The sequence below is a fragment of the Salmo salar genome, chromosome ssa29, assembly GCF_905237065.1.
Source record: "Salmo salar chromosome ssa29, Ssal_v3.1, whole genome shotgun sequence".
Classification (NCBI taxonomy): Eukaryota; Metazoa; Chordata; class Actinopteri; order Salmoniformes; family Salmonidae; genus Salmo; species Salmo salar.
In genome coordinates, this window is record NC_059470.1 from 22,809,189 (window position 1) to 22,831,427 (window position 22,239).

The following is a 22,239-nucleotide window of genomic DNA, read 5'->3' on the forward strand; positions in this document are numbered from 1 at the left end:
GCAAAATACAGAGGCAGAGCACTAGTAAGAACCAGAGAAATACAGAGGCAGAGCACTAGTAAGAACCAGAGAAATACAGAGGCAGAGCACTAGTAAGAACCAGAGAAATACAGAGGCAGAGCACTAGTAAGAACCAGAGAAATACAGAGGCAGAGCACTAGTAAGAACAGAGAAATACAGAGGCAGAGTACTAGTAAGAACAGAGAAATACAGAGTCAGAGTACTAGTATCTCCACCCGGCACAGCCAGAGGACTGGCCACCCCTCATAGCCTGGTTCCTCTCTAGGTTTCTTCCTAGGTTTGGGTCTTTCTAGGGAGTTTTTCCTAGCCACCGTGCTTCTACACCAGCATTACTTGCTGTTTGGGGTTTTAGGCTGGGTTTCTGTACAGCACTTTGATATATCAGCTAATGTAAGAAGGGCTATATAAATATATTTGATTTGAATTTGATTTAGTAAGAGCCAGAGAAATGCAGAGGGAGAGTACTAGTAAGAACCAGAGAAAAGGGAAGGAAAACATGGAACAGTAGATGGAAAGACTGTTATTGATGTGAACGCTGAAAATGTTAGAGAAACAACAGCCATTGGGGATATGGGTATTTAATATGATGGTATGATATGCGGATACAGATGATTATGATACGGGGTTGAATCGGGTTTGAAATGATGTTGTTTAGTCAGACCTGAACAGTAGTGTGGAGGAAGGCCACAGCGTATAACAGAGGTCTCCACTGGGGCAGGTTAGTGATATCCAGCATCTCCTGAGTCACACCGTTGTAGGTCCTTTTCAACCCTGCTTTCATACCTGGACACAACATAAGACCACAAATCTGGTATGACACAAATTAACAATACGAAGATACTGTATATGCCATGTTCATCAATCCAGATTATGAAAGTTAACACAGAAGAAGTGGTTTACATATACCTTGAGGAGGCTCATTGGTGAACTTGATGGAGGACTGCAGGAAGTTGATGGGGAACTTGGGGTGGACCTCGGTGGTCAGCCACACCCTACAACCGCTGTGGATGTTTTCGGAGTTGGTAACCGACTCCAGCAGCTCGTCCAGGAAGTCCAGGCCCAGGTGGCAGTTCTGGAGGAGGAGCCAACCTCCGTCAGCCATACTGTTGGCCAATAACCTGCGAGCGTGCACTTCCTGGCCCTGCCCCATGGAGATGGGTCTGCATGGTGCTCCCTACAGGTACACGCCGCACACAACATCAGCAAAACAGTCAAATAAATACAGTAGAAAACAGGAGTAGTCTAGGAGTAGGCTTAATCTAGGTCTGAGAAACTTGCCACTCAAGTTACCTTTGCTTTTGCAAGCCTCTCTATGTTCTCTGTGGGGTCGGACCCCATAGACAGGAAGCACACCATGGGAGTCCTCTTGTCACTCTCCGCCCACATGGACTCCATGTCCAGAATGACCCCCTCGGCGTACTTAGGCCCCAGCGACTCAGCGATGTAATGCCGTGCCTGGAACAAAAACCAAAGGGATTCACCAGCTAACGTGGCGAACACAGGCTATACCACTACAGCTGAGGATTTTCAACACGGAAATGTTTCATTAGCTTTGGATAATGCTTTAGATAAATCTATGGCTTTATTGGAGGTTTTCATTTTGTCGTTATTGAAGTGGCAACATTTGGTGGATCAAACTGGGTTCTAAGATGACAGAGAACTATGAAATAAAAACCTACATGTTTGAATCCACCTATTTTTATTTGTGAGAAGTTTATATTGCAGGGTGATAATTATATGGCCAATGGGGAAATGATTTTATTCTGATCACATAGCAATAACCTAAAGCAGAATCATTGACATGTTGCACAGAGGATCTGCAGCCTAGCAGCATAGACAGCAGTACTGTACAGTGGTTCTTCCTTTAAAAGTGAGTCGCATTCTATTAATAGAGATGATTAGAAACGCGTTGGCTGAAGAGACATAGACAGGTAGTATTCAACACCACACTGCCCAAAAGGAGAAGAAACATGTCTGGAGAACAAAACATTCGTTTTCAATTGAATGTGGAAAATGTTTGTTTACAGCACAATGTATAGTACATTGAGTGCATACATTTGTGTTCAGTGTATGTGATCCCTGCAGGACTTCAACCCACAACCTTGCCATTACTATCACCACAGCCACGGTCTTACCAACTATGTCACTCCACTTCCAGGAGCATGTAGGGTGATTCCACACCAGCGTAAGTCAAAAATATATGGTATCTGAAGAGGGCATTTTAGGTCTAAAAGGGCCTAAAATGGCCACTTTCATCATGATTTTCTCAAAAATGGTTTGTGATACAAATGTAAAAAACATGTCAAACATCCTTCCGCCCTATGAAGTTTCTATGTAAGAATTTCCAGAACAATCTGAGATACAAACAATATTTTGGGGCTACGCTGGCATGGAATCACCCTGTAGGTTTGTGGAATAGTCCTTGCCAGTTGTGGAAAAAGCACCAAATTGTCATACTTGAGTAAAAGGAAAGATATGTTAATACAAAATGACTCAAGTTAAAGTGAGTCACCCAGTAAAATACTACTTGAGTAAAAGTCTAAAAGTATTTGGTTTTAAATATACTTGTCACGATTCTCGTCGGTAGAAATGGACCAAAACGCAGCAGGCATGCGGTTGTTCATTTTGAACATTTATTCACTCCAAAATGAACACAAAAATAACAAACAGAGAACGAACGATAAACTGACAGTCCTGTAATGTTGACATACACTAACACGGAACAATCTCCCACAAATGACAAACACACCCTAATATATGGGACTCTCAATCAAAGGCAAATAGACAACACCTGCCTTCAACTGAGAGTCCCAACCCCAATTAACCAAACATAGAAACAGACACACTAGACTCAACATAGAATACCTGAAAACCAAACAGTGCCCAAAAACCCCGGAATACTTAAATCAAATGCCCCTTCAACAAACACACCACCCCGAACCACATAAAACGAATACCCTCTGCCACGTCCTGACCAAACTACAATACCAATTAACCTTATACTGGCCAGGACGTGACAATACTTAAGTATCAAAGGTAAATGTAACTGTTAAAATGTACGTAAGTAAGTATACAAATTAAAAGTATAAATCATTTCAAATTCCTTATATTAAGCAAACCAGATAGCACCATTTTCTTGTTTTCTAAATTACAGATAGCCAGGGGCACACTCCAACACTTTAGTGAGTCCACCAGATCAGAGGCAGTAGATGACTAGGAATGTTCTCTTGATAAGTGCGTGAATTGGACCATTTTCCTGTCCTGCTAAGCATTGAAATGTAAGGAGTACTTTTAGGTGTCAGGGAAAATGTATGGAGTAAATAGTACATTATTTTCTTTAGGAATGTAGTGAAGCAAAAGTTGTGAAAAAATAAAAATAGTAAAGTAAAGTACAGATCCCCCCCAAAACCTACTTAAGTAGTACTTGAAAGTATTTTTACTTTAGTACTTTACACCACTGGTCCTAGCTTAGTAGATATTTGGCAAAGGGCCTCAAACTCAGTTTCCACCTGTCATGCGTGTCAAAATGTAATCAGCTGCCTCCCCTTAGTACGTACATGTGGGTAGAATTTCTAAAATGGAGACCTCAGATCAGATTTGACATGGGAATTCAGTGCCTTAGCTCCTCCGGCTGTCCAAAAGTGGGGAGAAGTGTGACATTTCACAAAAGGTGGGAAAGTACCACAGCCTAACCCTACTTCTATGCCTATTCATTTTAATAGAGTTCCTGCATACTTTGTGCCAAATTCATTTAGAACTTGTTGAAATATTATCGAAGCCATTCAATTTCGCTGATATTAAATGATGATAAAATGTATTCACTTTGGTTTACTGATGTAAAACTAGACATTGTACCATCAACAGTTCTTTGTCTTGTTTCTTCAGACAAACATAACATTTACTCAGTGTTTGAAGGATTTGGACCCACCCTACACAGTCTGGTTTGTGTAACTTGGCAATGGTTTGGTCGAGAAGGAGAGATGGTGGATTTGGTCCGCTATGCGGACTGTCAGCTGTTCGCTCATTTCAGAGAGGCTTTTTATAGTTCCCTCCCAAGTCAGAACTGAAAGGGGAGACACTTGTCTGTAACGTACGCATTTGTAAATGATTACAGTACACCTGTGCTTTTCTCTCTCTCTCACCATCTTCCCCAGAGTTTCTACGGTTACTAAATAAATGAACTTGTGAAATTACATCACTCAGCAAGTCTTAATTTAGATTTGAAAAAAAAAGGTAATTTGCTCTTGAATGGTATGACAAGTTTGAGGCCAGCACGTTTATTTGACATTTTAGTCGTTTAGCAGATGCTCTTATCCAGAGCGACTTCAGAAGCAATTAGGATGAAGTGCCTTGCTCAAGGGAACATCGATAGATTTTTCACAGAGTCGGCTCTGGGATTTGAACCAGTGACGTTTCTGTCACTGGCTCAAAGCTCTTCACTGCTAGGTTACCTGCCACCTTTATTTCTGGAGCACTGTGCTTGCATACAAATATTAAAAGGTACCATCCAGACTCAAGGAAAGATTAATAACGTTTGGGTTGTTCTGGGTCAAAAGCTTTTGCTCTATGTGGGAAATTACATTTTATTGAAAGGGTAAATACAAACTAGTATCTTGAAAATACACGGATATGCATTTCTTCTGTTGAAACAAAAATATATTGTTGCCGATAACACAGGAAGTGTTGATTGAGCAGACACTGACCCAATTCGTACGTGAGGCCTAAATAACAACAGATAGGCACACCCACCTGTGCAATGGTCCGGTCAGGGCACCAGCTCCTGATCAACAATAACTTCCTGAATGTGTCCAGCATGCTGTCGTATCCGTCAGGCACCGGGGCCTCCTCGGGGGCAGGCTCGTCGAACCAGGCCCTCCAGGAGCGGTCGTTGTGGGTGACCTGGGTCAGCAGCTGGGTGAAGGGGTGTACGCTGGACAGCTGGACCAGGTTCAGCCACGTAATGTCCAGGATCCAGCGCCGCGGCTTGGGTTCCACAGAGTTCAGATCCAGGGCTGCACCTCCTAGGAGAGGAAGAGATATATTCCATATGTGTATAACTATACACTCATTTGAAGTTCTAAATATGTGTAAGATCTTCTGTAATGCATGGTGCACAGTTAATATCCTTACTACTCATGGTTTAATAATGATCGAATTGAATAACGGCAACAAATGTAAGAGAGAGATAGTGAGAATTATTAAGCTTCCCATATGACGACGCACTGCCGATTTGTAACAAATCTCACATCTCAATTTACACAAATCTAAGTGGGGTTGAGGGTGAAGAAGCACATTAAACTCAGAGGGTTTGCTTAGTGAATACTGGGTTCATTTTAAGATGGAAGCATGACGGATAACAATTCTCTTTACTGTAAAGGTTGAAAACTAGTCAATGTTGGAAATAAGAGGAACTGTATGCAAATACAATAAGAGCAGTACATTATACAAATACATTATAGCAGTCAAAGAAAGTCCTAATACCATTGGTGTGTGAGAGGGGGAACTCGAGGGGCTAAAATAGATCTGGATGCATGCAGTCAGCAGTGTGATGTAAGCTGAACTAGGGCTGGGGTATTCAGTTACCCCCCTTGTGGGTGGGCCAAGTCGCATGTGAGACACACTATGAGATACCCTACATGGGTGATAAGAGCAAAGTGATGGGTGTCACTCTTTTCGTTGTGAAAGACACATTGATATAGGTATGTGTGATTGGTAATGACAGATATAAATTGAAGGGTTATGTTGAAATTGTCTTTTTTAAATCGCAGATAGGTGACCAGGAAAATATAGGCTCTAGGGTACAGTTAGGACTCACAATTTATCCTGGCCAGGTCATGTGGTCAGTCTTACTATAACCCAATCATAAATCATACACGGTAGTAGTCAGGTAGGGATAAAACTAGTTTCCGTTATTGGAATGCTACTGTTTAAACTCATTGCTTCTATGACAGGTTCTGAAATCTTAATCTTACAGCAATAAAAATTGGATGCAAAAACAAAAAAAAGGTGTGCTCTATTTAGCTATCAATGTCATTTCCAAGTTGGATGTCTGGGAAGTTAAAAAAACATCAGCCACATTCATAAAAACATCAGCCACATTCATAACAAATCAGGAGGTACTGAAACAATTCAACGTTAATGTGATAAAGGTCTGAAAGTTGCAATGGAAAATATGAATGTAACTGGCTGAACCTTTGATGAAGGTTTGAAAGTCGCTGTGGGAGATGTCCCTGGCCTGCAGGTCGACCTTCAGGGCCAGCAGGAGGGTGAAGAGGAACTTGTGATCCTCATACAGGCCTCTAGCTGTATATCGAAACGCCTGGTAGGTCAGAAACTCAATGATGTTGAGGATCCTTTTAGAGGTGATCTGGGACTTGGTGGATTTCTCCATGGATGAGTCGAAGATGCCCAGGAACTGGCGGAGGGAGGTCTGGTACATGATGTTGACCAGGCTCATCTCCACTATGAGGAAGTACAGGATGCTGCCCCGTGTGGCCACCGGACGGTACTCCTCCCTGGCCAGATTGATCTTCACCTCGGTATCGGCTGCCACCTTTAGCTTCTCACTCACCTGTTGGGAACATTTTAAGCACAATGTTGGACTACTGTGTCACAAATCTGAGAACATTTAAATCAATACATATAGTGGAAATACATATAGGTATTTCTAAAAATGTATTTAAAAAAAATGATGCTCTTGCATGTATTCATTTCTTTCATACTTCATAATTGGAAAGAAATCATGCACATTTGGCCAATCCAAAACACACAGATACCTCCTCTGCTGTGGTCTTGGTGACTCTCAGGACCTCGATAAGGGACTCGTCCTCCACCAGAGAGCCCTCAGTACTGGTCAGTCTGTACAGGAGGTTATCCTCCAGCTCCTGCATCTTCCTCTTGTTGGAAGTCACTTCCTCCAAGAGCTTGACACGCTCCGACTCCAGCTCCTGAGAGAGAGAGAGCGAGAGAGACAGAAAACACACACACACACACACAGACAGAGAGAAATAAGCATGTCTTGTAAGAGCAAGGAGGTACTTGAATTTCTTTGAACTCTGAATAAACTCTGTGTGACTGACAGCTGTATTTGACTAGCTTTACTCAAACAATATGAATGGCAACCCCAGTTATGTACTCGATAAGTAGACTGCATAAATGGGATCCCTGTACCTGTTTCTCTATTTGGATGACCCGACCAAGCAGCTGGTCCTCCAGGCCTTTGAGAGTGACAGTGAAGTCCACCACAGCAGTCTTAGCACTGATCTCAGGAGTGTAGGCCGGGTTAGCCAGCTTAGTGGTGATATAGAGGGTGAACTCCTTCATCACATCCACCTCTTTGTCTCCTACCTTCACCTGGGGACAGGACAGGCAACAGAGGGCTGGAAGAGATACTCTATGAAATGGCAACAGAGAGCCGGAGGCTTGTTGTCATAGCACGGGCATCTTGGAGCCAATATGAAAAACGATTACGTTCATATCCCCATAGAGCTTAATAAAACAAAAGGGGGTCGAAACTAGAGCAAAAAATTACAGTTTTCCAGGCACTATTATAATTACCTATCAAATAGTATTTGCAAACTATCAGCTGTGCAAGCACAAACATGACTCCAAGATGTTTAACTCCAAGACAGCACAAACCCTATACATCTACATTGATGACAAAAAGCAGCATATTACTTTATACGTGGAGCCAGACTTGATGAAGTTCTTCTCCAAAATGTTGTCCAGGGCAGGGTCTAGCTCCTCTCCTACGTCCTCGATCAGTAGGGGGCGCCCCAGAGACATGCTGTCCTCCAGATGGGAGCGGAAGTACTTGTGGTTCAAAGACGTCACCTGAAACAGTCAGTAACAGACATGGTAATATAAACCTATGTTCACTTCATGGTTTATTTTTATTGTTTTATACAAAACAGGTAGGGTCAAGTTCATTTGGATTAAAGAAATGTTGTCTGTTTCTCCAGACGTTTATCTCATACAGACTGACTTTTTATGGGTGAGATAACTGTAGCTACTCAGTCCTCGTTACCTCTAGCTCCCTGTCCTTCTCACGGTTCTTGATCCAGATCTTTCCCTGGCCTTGTGGGTCGATGAGGAGGGGGTAGCGTGAGGCCTTGGTGACGATAATGCCGTTCTGGATGGACAGGTCGTCATTGGGTAGGCCCTGAAGGTTCCACTCCCCCACAGTGGCATTGTCCACCAGCATGCTGATCACATTCAGCTCCTACAGCGGTTATGGTCAATTCAAGGTCAATTCCAGTATGGTCTCAAACAGCACAACTAATCAGCTCAATGTGATCATTTTGTCCAATGATAATATCAAATGTAGTGACTATGTACTAACATCATTGTTACAAAGTTAAGACCTTGTATCTATATGGACAAATGGGACAAGAACAGTGAAGAGTGTAGCTGAGTCTTACATCACTGTAGGGGATGTGGTGGCTGCTCATCTCCTTTCTCCAGAGCTGCAGCAGTAGGTTGCGGTATTCCTGGTTAAAGGGACCAGCGTAGGACAGGAAGCCAGTAGCCAGCAACACGTCCCCAACCAGGTGTCTGATCTGAGTCTGGAACAGGGCGCTGCTCTCGGTCCAGCGGATCTGACAGACAAACACAACAAGATAGACGCATGGAGATGTCAACAACAATAAGGCATGACAGTTTGAGGAGTTGGCTAAAGCGCCTCACCTTCTCACCACCAAGCCCGTCGATTAGTGCGGTGGCGTTGGCCATCTTGCGTCGGCAGACCGTGGCGTCGTCCATTAAGGTCTGCTTCTCCCTCATGGCGGCGTCATAGAGCGCCTGCACCTCATCCAGCTCCCGCTGCTTAGCGTCTAGCTGCTCCTGGGCTCGGGACAACTCCCCCTGGGCCACACCAAGTCGGGCCTCCTGCAGGGTCAGGTTGGCCTGGGGACATATTTAAAATAATTGGTTAGGTGAGTAACCTTGTTTGAGAACTGAGGACTTGCGTTAGCTCCCTGAGCTAATGACTAGGCTGTATGTAACTCAGTGGGCTAACACAGACTTGCACAGTAGTGTGCAGAAGACCTGGGTTTGTACCCAGCCAGTCAAGGGGGGGTGAAGTGCAATGGAAGTGGTCGCGTTCAAAAGTGTGGTGTCACTTAGAAATGTCCTTGCTTTTGAAAGAAAAGCAATTTTTTTGGTCAATTTAAAATAACCACAAATTGATCAGAAATACAGTGTAGACATTGTTAATGTCGTAAATGACTATTGTTGCTGGAAACAGCTGATTTTAATGGAATATCGACATAGACGTACAGAGGCCCATTATCAGCAACCATCACTCCTGTGTTTCAATGTCACGTTGTGTTAGCTAATCCAAGTTTATAATTTTGAAAGGCTAATTGATCATTAGAAAACCATTTTGCAAAAATGTTAGCACAGATGAAAACTGTTTTTCTGATTAAAGAAGCAGTAAAACTGCTTTAGACTAGTTGAGTATCTGGAGCATCAGCATTTGTGGGTTCGATTACAGGCTCAAATTGACCAGAAACAAAGAACTTTCTTCTGAAACTCGTCTATTCTTGTTCTGAGAAATGAAGGCTATTCCATGCGAGAAATTGCCTAGAAAGTGAAGATCTCGTACAACGCTGTATACTACTCCCTTCACAGAACAGCACAAACTGTCTCTAACCAGAACAGAAAGAGGAGTGTGAGGCCCCGGTGCACAATTGAGCAAGAGGACAAGTACATTAGAGTGTCTAGTTTTAGAAACAGACCTCAACTGGGACATGTCCTCAACTGGCAGCTTCATTAAATAGTACCCGCAAAACACCAGTCTCAATGTCAACAGTGAAGAGGCCAGGGATGGGCCTTCTTGGCAGAGTTGCAAAGAAAGCCAAGTCTCAGACTGGCCAATAAAAGAAAAGATTAAGATGGGCAAAAGAACACAGACACTGACAGAGGAACTCTGCCTAGAAGGCCAGCAACCCGGAGATGCCTCTTCACTGTTGACATTGAGACTGGTGTTTTGCGGGTACTATTTAATGAAGCTGCCAGCTGCCAATACTCCTCTTGCTCAGTTGTGCATCGGGGCCTCCCACTCCTCTTTCTATTCTGGTTAGCGCCAGTTTGCGCTGTTCTGTGAAGGGAGCTGTACTCAGCGTTGTACGATATCTTCAGTTTCTTGACAATTTCTCACATGGAATAGCCTTCATTTCTCAGAACAAGAATAGACTGATGAGTTTCAGAAGAAAGTTCTTTGTTTCCTGTCCATTTTGAGCCTGTAATCGAACCCACAAATGCTGATGCTCCAGATACTCAACTAGTCTAAAGAAGGCCAGATTTACTGCTTCTTTAATCAGGACAACAGTTTTCAGCTGTGCTAACATAATTGCAAAATGGTTTTCTAATGATCAATTAGCCTTTTAAAATTATAAACTTGGATTAGCTAACACAACGTGCCATTGGAACACAGGAGTGATGGTTGCTGATAATGGGCCTCTGTACGCCTATGTAGACAGTCAATTGTTTTTAAATCTGCCGTTTACAGCTACAATAGTCATTTACAGCGTTAAAAATGTCTACACTGTATTTCTGATCAATTTGATGTTACTTTAATGGACAAAAAATCTGCTTTTCTTTCAAAAACAAGGACATTTCTAAGTGACCCCAAACTTCTGAACGGTAGTATATATAATTGTGTTAACTCCCTGAACTAATGCCTAGGCTTTGGGTCAATGGGCCAACACAGTGTTAAAGACCAGAGTAAAATCTTTCTCAACCTACTTTTGGTACATATCTATACAGTATATTCCCTTCAAAGAAGGGTCCATGGTTGTTGAGTAGTGTACCTTCAAAGGGAGGACCTCTTTGTTAATGGAAAAGAAGTCCTTCATAGCTTCAGTCCAGGAGCAGAGGCCAGCCACGTTACCACAGATCCTCTTGGCTGCCTCCAGGTTGTAGTCCTCCATGTCCAGGTATGGTGCCAACAGCTCCACTACCTCCTCAGTGATAGAATCCTGGTGACGTGAGAGTACAAGAGTAAACACATGCATTGGAAGTGATGTAGGGGCATAAGTCGTAATGGAAAGTACAGAAAACTGGAATCTGACATCCGTTATGTTGTAATTACATGTTCTATTACAGGGATATTCAACTTCAGGCAAGGAAGACAGAAAAACTGTAATTCTGATGTTCCGTCTCTTTTAAATTAGGGGCACCAGGTAAGTGGGCTATCTGGCCAATTAGTTCATTTGATAAACATCTATTAAAAGGCTCATGACAGATTGGACAGAGGAAGGTCAGTCAGTCATATCAGACGGCATGTTGTTTCACAATTCCAAAAACACCATGTTTCTCTGAGTGTTTATGGGACAAAGGGTTTGATATCAGGTTCCTTGACTTCACTGGCACCTCTGTTTCTATTTCACACTGCCACACAGTCACTATGCGGGGGCTATCCCCTGGCGTCCATATTTCACTGCCTGGACAGCTTTCCTAATCCCCTCATAAGTAAGTGATTGTGTGTGTGTGTGTGTGTGTGTGTGTGTGTGTGTGTGTGTGTGTGTGCAGACAGTTTGGGGAAAAAAAACTCTAGAGAGTGAATGAAAGTGCTGTATTGAAGCCACAAATACTGATAGACAGTGAATGACAGAGTTGTATTTATAACCTAGGCTAGTAATGATCTGAGAAGGGGCTTTACTTTGAAACCTGTTAGCTATACTGTAGGTGACACATTTTAGAAAGAGAGTCCCCATAGGGTTAACACGTCTCAGACTGACAGCTTTAATCAAGCTGCCCACTCAAGAAAAAGCTTCAAATTGTAAGCAGTGCCTGCAACCTGGTTCAGGTTATCAGCCAACCTACCAGGGTAGTTACAAACAGCACAGGAATGAAATCATCAACATGTATTGATGACATCTTTTCTAATGCTGCAGAAAGTTGCTTGAAAGCAGTATCCAGATCCATCGGATGTAGTGATCATAATATAGTAGCCATGTCTAGGAAAACCAAAGTTCCAAAGGCTGGGCCTATTATAGTGTATAAGAGGTCATACAAGAAGTTTTGTAATGATTCCTATGTTGTTGATGTAAGAATATCTGTTGGTCTGTGGTGTGTAATGACGAGCAAACAGAGACTGCACTTGACACATTTATGAAACTGCTTATTCCAGTTGCTAATAAGCATGCACCCATTAAGAAAATGACTGTAAAAACTGTTAAATCCCCATGTATAGTTTAGGAATTGAAAAATTGTATGGTTGAGAGGGATGAGGCAAAAGGAATGGCAAATAAGTCTGGCTGCACAAATGTGACTAAACTGAATAAAAAGAAGAAGAAACTACACTATGAAACCAAGATAAATGATATACAAAAATGATAGTAAAAAGCTTTGGACCACCTTAAACAGATGGCTCACTCATCACAAAACCAACTGATATTGCCAACTATTTTAATGATTTTTTGGCAAGATTAGCAAACTTAGGCATAGCATGCCAGCAACAAATGCTGACACTACACATCCAAGTATTTATGAACAAATTATGAAAGAGAAGCATTGTAATTTTAAATTCCATAAAGTTAGTGAGGAAGAGGTGAAAAAAGTATAGTTGTCTATCAACAAGACAAGCCACCGGGGTCTGACAACTTGGATGGAAAATTACTGAGGATGATAGCGGACGATATTGCCACGCCTATTTGCCACATCTTCAATTTAAGCCTACTAGAAAATATGTGCCCTCAGGATTGGAGGGAAGTAAAAGTCATTCCGCTACCTAAGAGTAGTATAGCCCCCTTTACTGGCTCAAATAGGCAACCAATCAGCCTGTTACCAACTCTTAGTAAACTTTTGGAAACAATTGTGTTTGACCAGATACAATGCTGTTTTACAATAAACAAATTGACAACAAACTTTCAGCATGCTTATAGAGAAGTACAGCACTTACGCAAATGACTGATGATTTGCTGAGAGAAATTGATAATACAAATATTGTGGAGGATGTTTTGTTAGACTTCAGTCTGGCCTTTGACATTATCAGTCATAGTCTGCTGCTGGCAAAACGTATGTGTTATGGCTTTACACCCCCTGCTATACTGTGGATAAAGAGTTACCTGTGTTACAGAACACAGAGGATGTTCTTTAATGGAAGCCTCTCCAACATAATCCAGGTAGAATCAGAAATTCCCCAAGGCATCTGTCTAGGCCCTTTACTTTTTTCAATCTTTACTAATGAATTGCCACTGGCTTTGAGGAAAGCCAGAGTGTCTATGTATGCGGATGACTCAACACTATACATGTCAGCTACTACATCAACTGAAATGACTACAACACTTAACAAAGAGATGCAGTTCGTTTCAGAGTGGGTGGCAAGGAATAGTTAGTCCTAAATGTTTTTAAAACTAAAAGCATTGTATTTGGGACAAATCATTCACTAAACCCTAAAACTCAACTAAAGCTTGTAATAAATCATGTGGAATTTAGCAAGTTGAGGTGACTAAACTGCTTGGAGTTACCCTGGATTGTAAACTGTCATGGTCAAAACATATTAATACAACAGTAGCTAAGATGAGGAGAAGTCTGTCCATAATAAAGCGCTACTCTGCCTTCTTAACAACACTATCAACAAGGCAGGTCCTACAGGCCCTAGTTTTGTCGGACCTGGACTACTGTTCAGTCGTGTGGTCAGGTGCCACAAAAAAGCACTTAGGAAAATTGCAATTAGTTCAGAACAGGGCAGCACGGCTGGCCCTTGGATGTACACAGAGAGCTAATATTAATAATATGCATGTCAGTCTCTCCTGGCTCAAAGTGGAGGAGAGATTGACTTCATCACTGCTTGTATTTATGAGAGGTATTGGGGTATGCATTGGACACCCATGCATACCCTACAAGACATGGCACAAGAGGTCTCTTCACAGTGTCCAAGTCCAGAACAGACTATGGAAGGTGCACAGTACTAAATAGAGCCATGACTAGATGGAAATCTATTCCACATTAAGTAACTCATTCAAACAGTAAAATTAGATTTGAAAAACAGATACAAAAACCCCTTATGAATCAGCAGGGACTGTGAAGCAACACAAACATAGGCACAGACACATGCATACACACACACATACACAAGATAGCTACGCACTATACACACACGTACACATGGATTTTGTACTGTATATATGTGGTAGTGGTGGAGTAGGGGCCTGAGGGCTCACAGTCTGAATGTATTGTAATGTTTTTAAAATTGTATAAACTGCCTTAGTTTTGCTGGACCCAAGAAAGAGTAGCTGCTGCCTTGGTAGCAGCTAATGGGGATTCATAATAAATACAAATACAAATGCCTAGGTCCATATTCAGATGTAGGATCTTAATTTTATTACCCTGTTGCAGTAGAACTTTCCTGCAATGCAGGAAATGTAAAACCTGTAGTGTATTTGAGGTTTAAAAAGGCTTCTGAAGTTTGTCATTTCCACTTTGACATTTCAAACTTTGTTTTCCCCTGACAAAAAATGTTTCGACCCCTACAAAAATGTCCATTAATTATAATCCAAATAATAATTCACAATTCCTGTTGCTGCAGGATTATTTTCCTGCTGTAGCAAACTGGCTCAAATTAAAATCCTCCATCTGTAGATACAGTACATATGACTCTGGCCATACTGTTCAAGGCAGACGTTAACCTGTTGGAGCTAGGGGGCAGTATTTGCACGGCCGGATAAAAAACGTACCCGATTTAAACTGGTTACTACTCTTGCGCAGAAACGAGAATATGCATATAATTAGTAGATAATTAGTGGCTCTCAGAAGGCGCCAGAAAGTGGAACGTCTCTCCTGCCTCTGGGCGAAAAACAGCAGGAGATTTTGTGAGTGGTCAGGCTGAGAACAGTGACACTGGAGACGCGCGTTCAGGAGAATTCTCCATTTTTTTCTTTCAGCCTTTGAATGAATACAACGTCGCCCGGTTGGAATATTATCGCTATTTTACGAGAAAAATAGCATAAAAATAGATTTTAAACAGCGTTTGACATGCTTCGAAGTACGGTAATGGAATATTTAGAATTTTTTTGTCACGAAATCCGCTCGCGCGTCACCCTTCGGAGGTATTTCAATATAACTATGGATTATTTGAAACTAAAACAAGATTTGTTGTTGAAGTAGAAGTCCTGGGAGTGCATTCTGACGAAGAACAGCAAAGGTAATCCAATTTTTCTTATAGTAAATCTGAGTTTTGTGAGGGCCAAACTTGGTGGGTGTCAAATTAGCTAGCCGTGATGGCTGAGCTATGTACTCAGAATATTGCAAAATGTGCTTTCACCGAAAAGCTATTTTAAAATCTGACACCACGTTTGCATAAAGGAGTTCTGTATCTATAATTCTTAAAATAATTGTTATGTATTTTGTGAACGTTAATCTTGAGTAATTTAGTAAATTCACCGGAAGTTTGCGGTGGGTATGCTAGTTCTGAACATCACATGCTAATGTAAAATGCTGTTTTTTGATATACAGTGGGGCAAAAAAGTATTTAGTCAGCCACCAATTTTGCAAGTTCTTCCACTTCAAAAGATGAGAGAGGCCTGTGATTTTCATCATAGGTACACGTCAACTATGACAGACAAAATGAGAATTTTTTTCCCCAGAAAATCACATTGTAGGATTTTTAATGAATTTATTTGCAAATTATGGTGTAAAATAAGTATTTGGTCACCTACAAACAAGCAAGATTTCTGGATCTCACAGACCTGTAACTTCTTATTTACGAGGCTCCTCTGTCCTCCACTCGTTACCTGTATTAATGGCACCTGTTTGAACTTGTTATCAGTATAAAAGACACCTGTCCACAACCTCAAACAGTCACACTCCAAACTCCACTATGGCCAAGACCAAAGAGCTGTCAAAGGACACCAGAAACAAAAATTGTAGACCTGCACCAGGCTGGGAAGACTGAATCTGCAATAGGTAAGCAGCTTGGTTTGAAGAAATCAACTGTGGGAGCAATTATTAGGAAATGGAAGACATACAAGACCACTGATAATCTCCCTCGATCTGGGGCTCCACGCAAGATCTCACACCGTGGGGTCAAAATGATCACAAGAACGGTGAGCAAAAATCCCAGAACCACACAGGGGGACCTAGTGAATGACTTGCAGAGAGCTGGGACCAAAGTAACAAAGCCTACCATCAGTAACACACTACACCGCCAGGGACTCAAATCCTGCAGTACCAGACGTGTCCCCCTGCTTAAGCCAGTACATGTCCAGGCCCGTCTGAAGTTTGCTAGAGAGCATTTGGATGATCCAGAAGAGGATTGGGAGAATGTCATATGGTCAGATGAAAACAAAATATAACTTTTTGGTAAAAACTCAACTCGTCGTGTTTGGAGGATAAAGAATGCTGAGTTGCATCCAAAGAACACCATACCTACTGTGAAGCATGGGGGTGGAAACATCATGCTTTGGGGCTGTTTTTCTGCAAAGGGACCAGGACGACTGATCCGTGTAAAGGAAAGAATGAATGGGACCATGTATCGTGAGATTTTGAGTGAAAACCTCCTTCCATCAGCAAGGGCATTGAAGATGAGACGTGGCTGGGTCTTTCAGCATGACAATGATCCCAAACACACCGCCCGGGCAACGAAGGAGTGGCTTCGTAAGAAGCATTTCAAGGTCCTGGAGTGGCCTAGCCAGTCTCCAGATCTCAACCCCATAGAAAATCTTTGGAGGGAGTTGAAAGTCCGTGTTGCCCAGCAACAGCCCCAAAACATCACTGCTCTAGAGGAGATCTGCATGGAGGAATGGGTCAAAATACCAGCAACAGTGTGTGAAAACCTTGTGAAGACTTACAGAAAACGTTTGACCTGTGTCATTGCCAACAAAGGGTATATAACAAAGTATTGAGATAAACTTTTGTTATTGACCAAATACTTATTTTCCACCATAATTTGCAAATACATTTTAAAAAAATCCTACAATGTGATTTTCTGGATTTTTTTTCTCATTTTGTCTGTCATATTTGAAGTGTACCTATGATGAAAATTACAGGCCTCTCTCATCTTTTTAAGTGGGAGAACTTGCACAGTTGGTGGCTGACTAAATACTTTTTTGCCCCACTGTAAATATGAACTTGATTGAACAAAACATGCATGTATTGTATAACATAATGTCCTAGGAGTGTCATCTGACGAAGATCAAAGGTTAGTGCTGCATTTAGCTGTGGTTTTGGTTTTTGTGACATATATGCTTGCTTTGAAAATGGCTGTGTTATTATTTTTGCCAGGGTACTCTCCTGACATAATCTAATGTTTTGCTTTCGCTGTAAAGCTTTTTTGAAATCGGACAATGTGGTTAAATTAACGAGAGTCTTATCTTTCAAATGGTGTAAAATAGTCCTATGTTTGAGAACTTTGAATTATGACATTTTGTGGTTTTAAATTTGGCGCTCTGATTTGTCACTGGCTGTTGAATAGTGTGGGACGATTTCGTCCCACGTACCCTAGAGAGGTTAAAGATTATGTCCTTGTGCCGCATGGCTGAAAATTCCCAGTTAAAGCCTTGCATGGAAAGGAAAATGGCTGGTTATATCGAGCCTATATAGTTGGTGTAAATCAATGGTTGCCAACCGGATCGATTGCGATCTACTGGTCGAGCTTCAAGGCATTCCTAGTCGATCACCAAATATTTCTGTAGAAAAGCCAACAAACAATAAAGGCTTGCGCTCCTTTTTTTAAATCGTGTTGAGCTGTAGGTGCACTTGATTCAAAAGCTCTGCGCACCGAATAAGCAAAGTGTTCCCATGAGACAAACGCCGGCTACCCAGCGGACCGGCAAATCTGTGACTGAATCGAGTGCACCAACTGCGCTGCCCAATTGGTTAGCTCACATCACCGTGGCTACAGAGCTTCCATGACCCTGGCCACAGCCAAGTTTAATAGGCTACTAGTCTACGTAAGATTTAATACCTTTTAAAACCATGACCACAGAGAGACTGTCAGTGAATTCAGCAAAGAGCTGGTGTTTTTATGAGTGAGTTCATGTTTAAGTTGATATTCAACACTGTCACAGTTTTTATTAAACACTATTACAAAACGTGCTTCTCCGTACTTCCGCTCGGGCTGCAGCTGCAATGAATGAGTAGCCAAGTATCGTTGTGTCGATTTTGATATGAAGGAATATTTAACTTTCTCTGGTCATAGGAACAACATGAATTTGTGCATGAAGCAGATTCGGTGCGACTCAAGTTTCGCCATCAGGTGGAAGACGGTGTCCCTTCTCTCTGGTCAGTCTCACCGGAGGAAAGGAAGGAGAGAGCAGGGACCATGAGAGGCGGTCATCCAACTCGGAACTCCAAGTCGGAAACTCTGGCATCTTTCTAGAGCTCCGACTTTTCGACCTGAAGATCATTGACGTTTTGATTTGACCTTGTTGACCATCAGATGCAGGTACCATCAGTCCAGTAAAATAAAAAAGCGAATTATTTCAATTCATGCTCACAGTGCCTCAACAGTGCTAAACCAACTGATCTATTTTGTTATCAAAGCTCGAATTTTTCAATATAATATGGTCTGATTAACAATATTGGCAGGCCAATCATATAGCCAATATGCTGTGATAATGTATTAGGCCTACTGCCCAAACCTCATTCCTACAAAACTGTTTGTGTGAGGTTAATGTAAAAAAAAATCAGAGCTGGAGATCTCAGCTGCTTTTTGACTGCAAAAGTGATCTTGAGGTTGGTGACCACTGGTGTAAGTCTATGTGACGTCTTAAGACTTTTATAACCACTCGAGAATGCACTTGGACAACTTGAATTTGATCATTTAAGACTGATTAAATATGCCCATACATCTTGGAACCTCTTCACCCTTTTGTATGGCTTACCTTACTAAAGTTGACCAGCATGCTGACGAAGCCAGACTGCTGCATTAGTTTGAGGGCCTCGCTCCACGAGGGCCGGGGGCAGGGTCTCTCTGGGTCCTGGGTGACAGGGTCCACCCTGCGCTGGAACAGCAGCAGCACGGCATCCATGATGCGCATGATCAGGTGTGGGGGCTTGCCCAGTTTCCTCACTGTGGCGATGTCCGCAGGCTTGATGGTCTGGGGAGAACAGGACATTGAAAAAATAATTCTGATTTCCCTTTTCAAATGGCTTTCATTTTAGTCACTTGAAACACTCAGTTAGCTTGGGGTTGGTGGCCCCATAATGGTGCGGGACCTTTACTGTACTAATGGTGCGGGATCAGTACTGTACTAATGGTGCAGGATCATTACTGTACTAATGGTGCAGGGACATTACTGTACTAATGGTGCGGGGACATTACTATACTAATGGTGCGGGATCACTACTGTACTAATGGTGCGGGATCATTACTGTACTAATGGTGCGGGATCATTACTGTACTAATGGTGCGAGATCATCACTGTACTAATGGTGCAGGGACATTACTATACTAATGGTGCGGGGACATTAGTATACTAATGGTGCGGGATCACTAATATACTAATGGTGCGGGATCACTACTGTACTAATGGTGCGGGATCATTACTGTACTAATGGTGCGGGATCATTACTGTACTAATGGTGCGGGATCATTACTGTACTAATGGTGCGGAATCACTACTGTACTAATGGTGCAGGATCACTACTGTACTAATGGTGCAGGATCACTAATGTACTAATGGTGCGGAATCATCACTGCAATAATGGTGCGGGATCATTACTGTACTAATGGTGCAGGATCACTAATGTACTAATGGTGCGGAATCATCACTGCAATAATGGTGCAGGATCACTACTGTACTAATGGTGCAGGATCACTACTGTACTAATGGTGCAGGATCACTACTGTACTAATGGTACGGAATCATCACTGCAATAATGGTGTGGGATCATTACTGTACTAATGGTGCGGGATCATTACTTTACTTCGACTGATAAGATGGACAGAAAAAGCAAACTCAACAATGTAACAAATCCTATTCTCACCTGCAATGCGGTCTCTGCGGCTGCTAATGCAGGCTTGGCTGCCTCTAGCTTCCTCTCGGCCACTTTCTTATCGGCTTCAATCTCGTCCACGATGGCCTGAGCCTTGTCCTTCACTTTCTGAACCTGCATCTTGACCTTCTCGGCCGCCTGGGCCTTGGCTGTTACTTCCTGTAAGACACCGTCAGCCTTCTTGGAGGCCACCTCCAGCTCCTGTTCCTTAACAGCCAGCTCCTTGGACAGCTGGCTCACAGACTGCTCTGCCTCCATCAGCTTGGCCAGGCCTGGGGAGAGTGAGATTATGTCAGGTGGTGAAAAAAAGCTTTAATGACGATAAACAAGGTGTTATAGCCATTCACTTATAATAAATTAATACTGTCTGTCAGTGCAAAAAGTGCAACAATGCACTTGCTACAATGTCTTCAGCTTTGCTCCAGTGGTGCCGTAGTACTATGGCTGACCCTGTAAAACAACACATTTCACTGCACCTATGTGACAATAAAACATATATTTGTTTTTGAATAGTTTTACCTTACCTGTTTTCATGCGCTCAGCAAGCATGCCCACTTGAGCGATCTTCTCTGAGTAGATGATCTTATAGCCATCGATGAAGGACAGGTAGGACCTGGGCGTGACGTAGGTCTGACGGCGGAACCGTTCAAAGTACTCTGTGCACTTCTCGGCCACCAGGTCCTGAAAGGTCCCCATGGTGTGGACTACACTCTGCTTAACTTCCTCAGAGCATTGGAACGTATACTGGGACAGAAAGTGATGTGCGACTGCCACTAGTGCGTCCCGTGGCCAACGCTGGAACCAGTCAATAGTACAGCCCGATATCAGACCTGGGAACTTGAGGGCTCTTGTTCGGAACTTCTCCCCCACCGGCGAGAAGCACAACACCACGTGCAGGTTGCTCCTCACACGCGACAGGAAGTAGTCGTAGAGGTTTTCGGCGGTAGGTGGGCGGCGAGGGTGCTCGCGTTTCATGGCTGGGATGAGGTCCTGGGTGATTTCATCGACTTCGTCACGGGCGAACAGGTTGGAGACTTCGCCCGAGGCCAGCACATTGTTCATGTACTCCAGGAAGGACTCCTCCTTGATGTCGTTGTCGGTGAAGATGAAGGTGACCCCTTTGCCCTGTTGTCCGGCGATGCGGTACAAAGACTTCAGGTCCTCCATGAGGTTGTTGGTGTTGTACGTCCTGTCGAATGAATGAGATAAACAGAATTTTCTTCACACCAACTCCAGTTAACAAGATTAAATCAAATGGTAATCCACTAATTCATCTTCTAAAATCTACTATGGTACTGTCATTAGCCTATCGAAAAAGGTACACGGTTTACCGCATGTTCCACTGATCTATTTAGATCTGTGATTATCAATTCATTTACCTGTGATTATCCATGAATTAGATCTGTGATGATCAATTATGTGATTAGTAACCCAATCTCTCTGTAACTGAATACAGAGTACAGAACACAGGATCCAGACCAGGGTTGGGAACCACTGGTTAGGATGTCTTTATGATGATGATTAGGGTTTGGGTGTCTTTATGATGATGATTAGGCTAGTATCTAGAAGGCCAACCTGGTCAGGATGATTTGAAAGCTCTGGTATCCAGCGATGAAGGAGGCCAGGCGGGTGAGGCTCTGCTTCCCTGAGCCACCCACCCCCACTAAGAGGGCGTTCCCTTGAGGGGTGCGGACGATACGACTGATCTTCATCAGGTGGATCATGGCATCCTGCAGGGCGATAAAGAGAAGGAGCATCAGCCAATAGGAATACAGAGCTACTGCAGAATACTACTACATGTTGTTGAGTGAAAACATGGTAGTGTATTTGTGTGTAATAACGTGTCAGTCAATAATGACAATGGCTGAAGCTACCGAAAGATAGGGGAGTATGCCAACTGGTAAATCCCATAATACGGGATACTTAAGCAATAAGGCGCCTCGGGGGTTTGTGGTAGATGGCCAATATACCACGGCTAAGAGCTTGTTTTATATACAACTCAAAGTGGAGTGCCTGGATACAGCCCTTAGCTGTGGTATATTGGCCACATACCACAAACCCTAGACGTGCCTTATTGCTATTATAACTGGTTACCAATGCAATTATAGCAGTAAAATAAATATTTTGTCATACCCGTGGTATACAGTCTGATATACCACGGCTGTCAGCCAATCAGCATTCAGTGCTCGAACCACCCAGTTTATAATTTAGAATAGAACGCTAAATTCACTGTTATCCTTTTCACACTGTCAAGCCAACCAGAACAGTACTGTACAG

At 42.7% G+C, this 22,239-nt stretch overlaps 1 protein-coding gene across 1 annotated transcript in view; it reads right to left on the reverse strand.

Moving 5' to 3' along the window:
* The window catches only part of dnah5l (dynein, axonemal, heavy chain 5 like), a 76,734-nt gene that overhangs the window by 4,255 nt on the left and 50,240 nt on the right, over window positions 1–22,239 (reverse strand). The window contains exons 56-71 of the mRNA XM_014181296.2: window positions 21,538–21,692; window positions 20,487–21,151; window positions 19,954–20,234; window positions 18,849–19,064; window positions 10,833–11,000; window positions 8,707–8,925; window positions 8,442–8,618; window positions 8,048–8,242; window positions 7,699–7,854; window positions 7,192–7,374; window positions 6,798–6,968; window positions 6,214–6,592; window positions 4,771–5,042; window positions 1,312–1,476; window positions 928–1,195; window positions 683–804 (exon numbers count right to left, since the gene is read on the reverse strand). Coding sequence (XP_014036771.2) covers window positions 683–804; window positions 928–1,195; window positions 1,312–1,476; window positions 4,771–5,042; window positions 6,214–6,592; window positions 6,798–6,968; window positions 7,192–7,374; window positions 7,699–7,854; window positions 8,048–8,242; window positions 8,442–8,618; window positions 8,707–8,925; window positions 10,833–11,000; window positions 18,849–19,064; window positions 19,954–20,234; window positions 20,487–21,151; window positions 21,538–21,692 — 3,792 coding nt within the window. The remainder of the gene's footprint in view (window positions 1–682; window positions 805–927; window positions 1,196–1,311; window positions 1,477–4,770; window positions 5,043–6,213; window positions 6,593–6,797; window positions 6,969–7,191; window positions 7,375–7,698; window positions 7,855–8,047; window positions 8,243–8,441; window positions 8,619–8,706; window positions 8,926–10,832; window positions 11,001–18,848; window positions 19,065–19,953; window positions 20,235–20,486; window positions 21,152–21,537; window positions 21,693–22,239) is intronic.